General features: G+C 31.1%; 1 protein-coding gene across 13 annotated transcripts; it reads right to left on the bottom strand.

The window, feature by feature from the left end:
* Positions 1-8064: 8064 nt before the first annotated feature.
* On the bottom strand, positions 8065-11604 carry LOC137835404 (uncharacterized). 13 transcript variants are annotated; one of them, XM_068643888.1, is made up of 5 exons: positions 11438-11604; positions 10865-11055; positions 9739-10390; positions 8746-8918; positions 8065-8664 (listed from the first exon to the last, which is right to left on the bottom strand). In XM_068643888.1, exons 2-5 carry the CDS (start codon positions 10955-10957, stop codon positions 8476-8478), a joined length of 1107 nt encoding a protein of 368 aa, XP_068499989.1. In that variant the 5' UTR covers positions 10958-11055; positions 11438-11604; the 3' UTR covers positions 8065-8475. The 13 variants fall into 13 exon arrangements, with proteins under 13 accessions (XP_068499989.1, XP_068499997.1, XP_068499995.1 ...); XM_068643896.1 differs by having other exon boundaries at positions 8746-8909; positions 11438-11602; XM_068643894.1 differs by having other exon boundaries at positions 10865-10994; positions 11442-11581.

Here is an 11604-nt window from a genome sequence, read left to right as displayed (position 1 = left end):
AATTTTTATATTATTTATAAAATAAAATTTTCAAAACATTTGTTATTCAATTCATGTAATTTTAAACAATTTTTAAAATATTATTATATACATATTTTTATTTTTTTAAAAATATTAATTATTATTTATAGAAGAAAAAAAATTAATTGAAGTTGCCGACCGACTTGACAACTTCAGTTTAAATAAAATACAAAGTTGTCAATCCTGTGTACAATTTCTTTTCATTTTATTTAAACTGAAGTTGACAATCTAATTGATGACTTTAATTAAAAATAATAAATGACCATCAAATGTGATTGAGTTAATCATTTATGTGTAATTCACTTTTATCCTTCTTAGTGGTGTGAGTGTCCTCTTATGATAGATCAATTGGGTGTAATAGACTCAGAACAAGATAATCGCAAAGTAACCTTTATAGAGGGAGAATAACATCTATCTAAAAAAACTATATTCTAACTGGAGTATTTCACACAACATAATAAATTTGTAAATAATTACATGTTTATGATCTCATCTTTTATATCAAGAATAATAAACATAGAAATGTGTTGTTGATACTTATTTTTGTAATAGTGAGGGTTAACTTTAAAGCATAATGTGTGAGAAAACTAAATGTAATTTATTAAGGACAAAACTTAGTGATATCTAAGTATTATAATTTTATTTTCTATTATTTTAAAATAAAATAGTTATATTGACGAAGTTTCTTAGAGGATTGGGATTTAGATTAAAATACAACTCTTGATGTATTAATAAGCGAATGTGGAGAATATTTGTACTATTTGTTTATTCTAGTTTAAAACATACTCATACTTTTGAACTTTTTGAGTTATACGTAACACTAATTAAATTACGATATCATAATGTATTTGTGTTAATGAGAGTTATCAACCAACTTCAGTAACAAAATTATTACAAATTTAATTCAATGTCAAAAATTAAACACAACTTTGTTTCATTTGTTAGTATTTGTGATAGTTAAGTATTTGTTCCATTCATGCACCTCATATAATGTTATGTTAAACTTATTTAGTTCCTAAATTTTTTATTTTCAAATAGATTATAAAAATAGAAATGTATTTCTATTTTGCAGTGGGAATGCGTTTTCTGAGAAATATTTTTGTCAAAATAAAAAGTGGATGGGGTGTTATTAGCAGTAAAAGAATAACAATGGCCTAAAAATAGAACGGGCGTTTTGGGCCAATTTTAGTTTCACGTTGTAGTTTCCAACGAACATCTGGAAATTTCGTTTTGCACCCCAATAATTTTTTTATACACCAGATGAAAATTATCACTTTGTTATGAAAAATTACTTATACATAGTACAATTCAAAATTTATTTTTTCATGAAATAAAACTTCTAATTGTGAAGAAACTTGACTTTAAATTATATAATTTAAAAATATTTTTTGTTTAAAAAATTTCTTGATTATACAATCTCAAAGTCATTTGTTTATAAAAGAAAATTGAATTACACAATTCAAAAATATCTTATAAATTGTACAATTTAAAACATTTTCTTGAGTTCATTTATGACTCAACACATAAGAGTTGTACAACAACAAAAGGCACATTCACGACAAGCAAGTGACGACAAGGAATAATTGCAAAAAAAAGGAGACAATCCAATCTTTAACCACCCACATAAAAATGCTCATAGAAATTGACAGTGCAAAAAGAAATTACTCACAAACCTATGTACAAATATAGCCCATGCATCATAGATCCAAAAAACAACAAACTAGCTACAGAGTTTTTGGTTTCTTCTTGCATCCCTACATTTTTCTTTCTGCACCCCATAATTTTAAAAATTCTTAAACTAATCTTGATCTTTTTTTAAAAAAAAAAAAAGGCATGGTGGTGGAGTTGGTTTGGCACTGTTCTTCCTCTTCATTCATCTGCGGAACTGGTGGAGGGTCATTCTAGTTCTGCGGAGAAGGTGAAGAAGTGGGTTGCGTTGTCGAAGTGTTGTTTGGTTTCTAGAGGTAAAAATTAAATTTTTTTTAAGAGCATAGGTGGTTATGGAGTTTTTGTGGTTACCCGAAATCGAAATCCGAGAGTGTGCAATGAATTGATCAATCCATAAGTAAAAATGTGATTTATGGATGCGCTAGTCCGTAAGTAAGTCATTTTGTTTCCCGGATGAGGGGGTGTTCCAGAAGCAAATTTTTAATAAATTGTTGATTTCCAGATTGCTAAATCCATAAATCTATTTTCAGTGACGAATTGATGGGTCTGGAAGTTATTTTGACGTATGGATTTCTAAATCTGGAATGCATACTTTGAATTACGGATTGGTGGATCTTGAATAATTTTTTTGAGTTATGGATTGTTGGATCCGGAATGAATTGTTTGACTTATAGATTGATGGATTCAGAATACAATGATTTAGTTTCGTTTTTTTATATATAATTTGTTTGAATTTGATGGTAAAATGTTAATTTGTAGAAGTATGAACAATAGCGAAGAATTTGAACAAGAATTATACGATGGGCTTGATGTGTGGGACGATATATATGATGATGATATTGAGAAGAGTAATAGTTAATATATCAAAGGGATATGAATGTACATATGTGTTTACTACAGATGAGGTAAAGTTGAAGTTTGTAAAGTATGTTTAGGTTGTTTGTTATTTGGTAATGAAATAATTTGTTCTAATAACTTTTGAAGATATTTCGTACTTGGGATAAGCTCTTGATGTGGGTTAGAAAAGTTGTGTTTCATTTTGGTTTTGTTATTGTGATATTGAGAATGGATACTTAAACTAGCTAACAAGGAAGGAAGACATTTATATTATTAGGTTGTGATAGAAGAGGTAAATACATAAGAAGGATTTATAGGTTACTGAGAGTGGAAGTAGGAAATGTGACTGTCCTTTTAGATTACGAGGGTATCCGTAAAAAATGGTGAAGGATGGATATTGAAATGACTTTGTGGGTCTCATAATCATGCATTGGCAAATACGTTGGTTGGTCATCCATATGCTGGTAGGTTCACATGTAGTGAGAAGTCAATGCTTATGGACATGACAGACAGTGCAATGATACCCAAAAATATTTTGCTAACAATGAAAGAGCATAATGAGAAAATTGTGACCACAATAAAGCAAGTTTACAATGCATGATATTTTTACATAAAATTAGAACGAAGTGATAGAACTGAAATGCAACAATTGATGATGTTACTTTAGTGAGATATGTATGTTCATTGGTCTAGGTTTGAGGAAGGGACGGATGTTGTGCAAGATTTATTTTGGACTCAACCTTATTCAATGAAGCTATTGAATGCCTTTAACATTGTATTGATGATGGACAGTTCGTACAAAACTAATAGGTATAGGATGTCCTTGTTTGAAGTTGTTGGTGTTACCTCAACGGGATTTACTTTCAGTGTTGCATTTATGTTACTCGCATCAGAACGTCATCATAACTTTATATGGGCCCTTAAGAAGCTGAGAGGTTTGTTTTTTAGAGTTGATTCATACCCAGAGATTGTGGTTAGTGATAGAGATATTGCTCTAATGAATGCAATAAATGTTGTGTTTCCCGAATTTGTTCATTTATTATGTCGTTTTCACATTGATAAAAATGTTAAAGCAAAATGTAAAATGATTGTTCTAAAAAATAGGCATGGGATCAAGTGATGGAATCTTGGGGAGCCATTGTTGATTGTCAAAATGTAGAGTCTTATGAACATCGTGTGGAGGCATTTAATGTTGTTTGTTCACCGTGGCCTATATTTACTGAATATGTAATTAGTACCTAGTTAAATCCACATAAAGAAAAGTTTGTCAAGGCTTGGACGGATAAGATAAGGTCATGCACTTAGGCAACATGACAAGTAACAGGGTTGAGTTTGTACCTTAGAGTTTAAAGAGGATCCTTGAGACGTCAATGGGGGACTTATACTTTTGTTGGGATTCCATGAATAAGATTATCATCTTGCAACATAATGCAATAGCAACCATGTGGTGAGTCATGTCTTTAATGTGACAAGCTAATTGTCTAGTATTCGCATAACAACCATCTCTTAAATGCTCATACATGTGGGTCAAAGTAGTTGTTGCCCATGAGTATCCCTCGATGTGCCTCAAATCTCAAATAATCCCAAGTAGGATACATTAACCGACGTAGCACTCTTATCTACAAATATGGTGCAACCTACTAGGTGTAACAAATATGTTCGTGCAACCACAGTCCACTGTCTCTTGGTACATGCATCCTTGTACACCTCCCTCATTTAGCTTAGACGCACATGTCCACCCCAACAATGACAAGTTTCAGCAACTGCTAGTCTCCGGTCTACACGAAGTGAATCAACAAGAAAATTGGTCACCCTAGCTGCATCTAAGCTCGGGTACGTGTAAAATTGTCTGATAACGGGGAGGTGCAACAAATTCGACATGTCATTTAATGTGATGGTCAACTCACCAACAGCCAGACGAAAGGAATTTGTCTCTGTGTGTCACCTCTCTACAAAGGCACACAACAATCCTTTCTCTATCGTGTCATAGCTTGCCCAACAAGCCCAACTAAACCTGAAAACTCCACTGCAGGTAGTATCCTAGGAGGAGGAGCACCCATCTTATTCATTTTTCGACCATGAGATACCAATTTTAACTTCCCTCGATACTAATTTAACCAACCAAAATCATATAAAATATACAATTTAACCAACTAAAATCATATAAAATTAACAGTGAACAAGTATCATATCACAACATATTTACTTACCACACCATTCAATAATTGTATGGTCACATGGTCTTCATAACCTGTCAACAGTGACCCATCCACTGGACCTCCGGGATAACCTTTACCTTCTACTTGAGGTGCACCTTCATCCTCCACCTTCATTTGGGGTTCAGCTTTTTCAAGTTCAACATGTTCTGCATATTCATGTTCAACATGTTCTTCATCTTCATTAACATGTCTTCTTCTTCTTCTAACATGGGTTGTGGGACGTAGACGGTCACCTTGTGAACCTCCTCCCCTAGTCTTCACCATTTTTGTCCAATTACATCATTCAAGTTAAACCAAATTACAAACAATGCACACAATCTCACCCATCCTAAATCAATGACTAGTATCACAAACAAATAGTCATGATCCACACAGCATTGCACATTATGGATTCGAAAATTCGAAAATCTGAAAACCTACTACGGATTCGCTCATCCAGAATGTTAATCATCTAACATAGTTAAAAATTTAACAACAAATAAAGTGTGAAACTAAATTTTACTATTTTATAAAGTACAAAACTTGATTTAAATAATAAAAACTAAAGAAACTAAATCACTTATTTAAAAAAATGTCATTCAAATCACACTACTGCTATTTTTGTCATACCATTTTCTACGATTGTGAAAACAAAATGAAAACTAGGATGACAAATATTAATCAAATAAATATTTATTAGTTAAATGAATTTACCAATTATTATTATTATTATTATTATTAATATTTTTATTACGATTATATATTAATTATATTATCTTAATTGAAATGCTTGAAGTCGTCTTAAAGCATATACAACCAACATTGGTTGAAGTGGCGTGGACTAGGATTTCTTTCTCACAAAATATTTAATAACTCTAATGTTTAAAGTGTCACTAATAAAAAATAGTTTAACAAAATTTTGCCCTTAATTAAATTTATTATCTCCATTGGAATTAATCCTTAGTAAAATAACTTTGAGATAGCGAATATGCGTGATTAAGGAAAAAGGAAACCTAGAGAGGTAGTTCTAGAATACATTGAAAACACATAGTTACCGAACTCACCAATTCAGAATCTTACCGAACACACCAATCTAGAAGATTTACTGATTTCTCAATTAGGGATTTTTGTGGATTCAATATTTTGGAATGTGAGAAAACAAATGCAGATTCCCTATTCTATAAAACTATTGAACTGCATTGTCTGGAATACGACATATGAACTGTGGAAACAAAAATCTAAAAAAAAAATGGAACTATAGATTCGAAAACCAAAAATAATTACTTACCTTCTTCTCCGAACAGGGAACCGCCAAGAGAAACCACCCAACCACCACCAAGTAGTCGAGACATCACCAACCACTACCAAGAGATGGAGCAACACTGTCGCGGTTCAGAGAGGAATAGAGTTCGTGGAATCTGTGTGTGCAGTCTCTGGGTAAAGGAAGAAGAAAAAGTAGTGTGAGTCTTATGTTCATTTTAGGATTTTTACAAAATAATAGGAATAGTTTTATCTTTGCATAACATTGGTGGAAGTGAAGGAAGAAAAACGTAGTAATGCATGAAAAATCTGCTAAGAGTTTCCTTTCAAATAAAAGTGACATGATTATTAAAAAAACAAATAATTTTATATTTCCACACTTTTTTTATATAAGTAATATTTATATTAAATTAAAATTACATAATACTATTTTCATGTAGGTGAAAATTAAAATTAAAATTATATATTAAATTAAATAAAAAAATACTATACTTTCTCACTATTTAACTTTTACTAGGCCTAACACACAAATAATAAACAAATCAAGATTAATACGAATCCATTTCTTACAAAAACAATTATAAGAATACTCTTATTGATATAAATTAGAGTGTCCAATCAATTCATTTATTCATTATCTATTTAATTTTCTTTCATGTAAATTCATCTCATTCATCAATTAAAAAAACAGTCAAATTAAATTGCGATTTTATTCATTTCTTATTTTTCAAAATGTAATAGATGATCTATCAATATTAAACGAATAAAAAATAATTTAGCCTTTTAAAAAAATTCAAAATATATTTTTAAGTTTATTTTACAAAATTTTGGTTTCGAAAAAGTTTTTAAAACATTATTTTCAATTTTTAAAGTACTATTTGTTTAAGAATATATTAGATGTGGAAAAAATATTAACAGATAAATATAATTAAATTTGTATTGAATAGATTAAATTTTTAATTAGAATTTAATAAAATTAAATAAACTAATGAACTTTTTATTCAGACTAAAACAAAATTTATCTTATTCGTTCCGTTTGTCACTCCAACTATAAAATAGCATATATCATGATCGATAACATCTCTATTACTGCTAATATTATTAGTTTATTATTATATTATATTATCAATATTATTATTATAATTATTATTACTATTATTGAAATCATTGTTATTATTATTAATAATATTAGCATTGTAGTTATTACTATTACTATTATTATTATTGTTTTATTATTAGTATTAGTATTGTTATTATTATTTTTAGTATTAGTATTATTAGTATTAATATTATTATTACTATTATTTTCGTCTTGATGGAATAATAGTGTTTTTACTCAGTTATTCTTTATGATTACTATTGTTATACATCAGGATAAACGTGTTGTGGCTTCTTTAATTATAAATATTTAAATTCTTTTATTCTTGCTATTTTATTAATTTAATTTAAAAAGTATAATATATATATATATATACACACACTTGACATTTATTTTTTATCAATATTTTTTTCATTTCAAGTTCTCAACGTATTTTGAAAAAAAAAATACACAATTTTCCTTTTTAATTGACCCAATTTTTTGAAAAAAAACTTGTGAAGTAAATTAATATCATGACAAAAAAACACATAACACAAATAGAAAATATACAGTTTTGAATTGGAGAAGGTAATAAAATATAAAAAATTCCATCTTATTAGGTTTAAAGTCATAAAGATAAAGAAGTGGTTTAAGAGAGAAGGAAGATTACATGACATGACATACAACATAATCCATTATAATTATCCCATGATAGATCATACATGGCTCACACAATTCTTTAACCATAGCTAGCCAAAAACAACTATTTCTTAGTTAAACACCACCACATCTTCATCAATCAAATTAATCTTCATTACTTTTTCAATTTACAAACTCAATTCTGTATCATGTTTCATATTGGTATTCATTAAACACACTAACCTCTCTCTAAATCTTAGTTTTCATTCACAGGGGTTTAAAAAACAAATCTCTAACTAAATCTTAAAGGGCATGGTTATTTGTAAACCACACTCTACCATGTTGGAAAATGGAAAAAATATATAACAGAAATACTTAGCATTGATGAGAAAGCACATGAAATCCTACAAAGATATATAGACATTTTGTATCTAAACTTAGCAATCAAAGAAGAGGACATTGTCAATGAGAAAAAAATATGCCGTATTCAGTGCTCCATATATAATTGGTCCAAGCTACTTTAACTACTCTAAGTGGAGATTCTCATTTCAATGATCAAACTAAGGTTTCTTTCTTCGTTATTTTTTATTTCAAGCTGAAAAGGAAAGTGGGGTGGTGGAGGGAATTTTGGAAATGGGGCATTAGATATCATAGGAAAGTAGTTGTGTTGTGGTAGCATGATAGGTATTGTAGGGCTTGCAATAGGACAACTCAATCTCCTTCATAAGGACTAAGAAGTGGTCATGAATCTACACAACTTAATCATCCTGGTATTTAGAGAACCTCCCACTCAGATTCAGAGATATCAGGAAGCATTAGTTTCTTGTGATCATCCTGTAAAGTTGGACATAAACTCTCTGCATAATCACCCTTTTCATTGTTTCCGTGCAATATTGCAAGCTCCTCGTACTCTTGCCTCCTTGCAGCCTTCTTGGATAGCAAAAAGGGTTGTCGCTTCTTGTTCTTCAAACATGAGAAAAATGAATAAACATGTTAGAGCTTAATATGCTGCAAAGAAAGGAGAGAGGGTAGGAGTATGTGTACCTTGCTAGTTCTTAAATTACCCCCTGCATTGGGAACTGATTGAAGTTCATCTCTAGTCACCATAACACAAGTTTCCACAAGCTTCAATTCATCATCTTGTTGCTTTGTTTTATGGCCCTTCTCAACAATAGTACCAATCTTTGGTACATCCAAATCCCATGTTTCTGTGATTTCTTAATAATAAGAAGTGTCAGTTACCATTAGCTACAAAATATCATGAAATTTAATGACTGCCCACTGGCATCTCATACACTGCCTGAGCCCTGAGAATGTTAACATAGGGATTACACATAGACTTCTTTTATATGTCTAATATTTGAAAACAAAATATACTGCAAACAGGCTTTAGAGTTTCTGAATCTAGATATGCCAATGAAGACTTTGAATAGAACAAACTATTCCAATCTGGGAGTCAAAATGAAATAGTCATGTTCAGGAAACCATTTTTTGAGTTAGTTCTCTACATATTTTATGAAATAACTGAAAACAGATGCCACTTAGTACAGAAAACATTTTATCTTTTATTAATCAATAGGCTATAACAGACAAATGTCAAGAAAACTTCATCACATCCACTCTAACCTCACAAATACAACCCTGTGGGGATGCCTCAACATTTATTTTCATGCACCTTTTTGCAAAATCAGACCAAACCAGCCAGCACCAAGATACACTCCTTCAAATTCAACCAAATAGATGTGCATCCTTCTATAATTAACAAGTACTTTTAAATGGTATGCATACATAAAATGAGGGCCTAATTCATTATGATTTGAATTGGCACCTAAACTAAGAAAGTGTATCAGAATGATCTGAATTAATAGAATGAGATACAGTGATTGTGTGGTAAGAATAATTATCAGGCTGATATGTTCTGACCCCAACCAGAAAACTAATACAATTGTTACAGTTCACCCTTAGAAGCAAAAACTTATCGACAAGAAACAATGAAGAAAAAATAAAACTTCATCCAAGAGACACTCAAATACTAACCATATGGATCTACAAACAAGACACCAAAGGAATATGAATTACTATGCTTTTCTTTCTCTTCAGCTGATTCAGCCCATTCTAGATCGCCGGGGATTTCTTTAGTACTTGTATTTTCAATTTCATTGCAACAGTCAGCTACAGAGGCAATGGTAATGGATTCAGAGGAAGTTGGCTTTGAAACAGTGTCTGCATGATTTTTATTTACCCAGGAGAGTTCACATGTATTGCGTGTATCTGTTTCTGATAAAGTGATTTCACAGGCTGTCTTGGATGCAGGCATGTTTTTATTTTGTTTATCACCACCGAGGTTTGATTTATTGTACCCTTTGACAGAATAGTGAGAAGCTGAAATGAACAAAGCATTAGAATCACAGGATTCAGCATGGATTACACCATTATCAACATCATCATTCATTCTTGAGTCCTCAGTTGTTCGGTTGATGCCATCTTTTATAGTTATTTTCTTGGAACCTTCAAAAAAGTTCTCAGCGAAGCCAGCATCAGTATTTTGATTTGTAGGCAACTCTGAGGCTGATGTTTCATCCAAATCACATGAAGGTAGAGGAAGAAAATCTTGCATAACATCTGAACATATCTTTTTAACATTTTCCCCAACAGTCTGCATCTGATTCCCTAAGTACTTAACAGTTTCCTATCCCCAACAAAGGAAAACAAAAATGATGACAGGGTTACAGAAGTCATTTGCAGGCCAATAACTATCAGTCCGAAAACAACAGTTCAACCAGACTAGTCTTACACTACACAATTAAAATCATATATAAAAGGAAATTCAGAAAAGTTATCATATCACAGATTCCCATAAATACCAAAACAAATTTAATAATAACATGGCTCTCATGATTGAACTCTCAGTTTCATAATATATGAGGCAACTAAACTAACAAAAACTATAGGTAGAACACTTTGGACATACAAATCAAAGATGAAAAGCTTCAGGTCTACTAATAGCAGTGGAAGAATTAAGATTATGATATTAAGATTTCAATGGCTTTTATAGCAGGTATTCGGCATGTCCAGTTGGGAATAATTTATCTTTCCAACTTCCTCGTTTGAAACTATGAACATGCATATTCATGGTTAAGAATAAATAATGACAAAGGTATACCTCCAATACTGTGTCGTCCACATCCACACAAATATCCTCAAACTTCTGGAACATGTTACCAACCCAAGTTATGCATTTTACACCCATAGCCATCACAATACACTAGCTGGAACAGTAACTGGAACTGTCCCTGTATGTCCGATATGAGAGAGGATACAAAATTGAACTTTTTATAGTGACAAACTCAACCGCTGCCTGTAAAAATAAACTACCATCCTATAAACATTATGACACGTCCATAATTCTACAAAATCATACTACATAGTAATTCACTGTTTGAAAATCCTTTACTTTTAAATATTTTCTCATAAACAAAACAGAATGAAAAGTTAAGCACATCAAAATCACCATAAACAAGGAAAGAATATAAATATGTCAAAGGTACGATTAAAATGAAATAGAACACCCTTTCCTCCACCAAAAAAGGGACCATCTCAGAAACAACATATGGCAAAATATGTAAACAAAAACCCAACTTGTGACCAGGAAACATAACCCACTTAAAATATTACTCAAATAAATGAAAGGGTGGCGGTGATAAAAAAGAAGAAGTACAAGCAGAAGAGAGTTTACTTGCCGTAACGCGCACAGAAAGAAGAGCAGTGTCAGCATCTGACTGAAGAAGTGATGAGAAGGATAAAGTAGTAAAATTGAAGAGAAATTGTAACCAAGAAGAAGAGTGATGTGAAGAGAGAGAGAAGGTAAATAGGGTCAGCTCCACTGAGCCTTAAGATTGACAC

Source organism: Phaseolus vulgaris, chromosome 5, assembly GCF_000499845.2.
Source record: "Phaseolus vulgaris cultivar G19833 chromosome 5, P. vulgaris v2.0, whole genome shotgun sequence".
NCBI classification, from domain to species: Eukaryota; Viridiplantae; Streptophyta; class Magnoliopsida; order Fabales; family Fabaceae; genus Phaseolus; species Phaseolus vulgaris.
The sequence above is the reverse complement of the archived record's forward strand: the minus strand, read 5'-3'. Positions and strand labels throughout refer to the sequence as shown.

Coding starts and splice junctions, on each gene's coding strand:
- LOC137835404 (XM_068643888.1), bottom strand. CDS start 10,957: ATGGCTATGGGTGTAAAATGCATAACTTGGGTTGGTAACATGTTCCAG. Junction 8,919..9,738: donor CTTGTTTGTAGATCCATATG/GTTAGTATTTGA, acceptor CTTATTATTAAG/AAATCACAGAAACATGGGAT. Junction 8,665..8,745: donor GTAATTTAAGAACTAGCAAG/GTACACATACTC, acceptor TCATGTTTGAAG/AACAAGAAGCGACAACCCTT.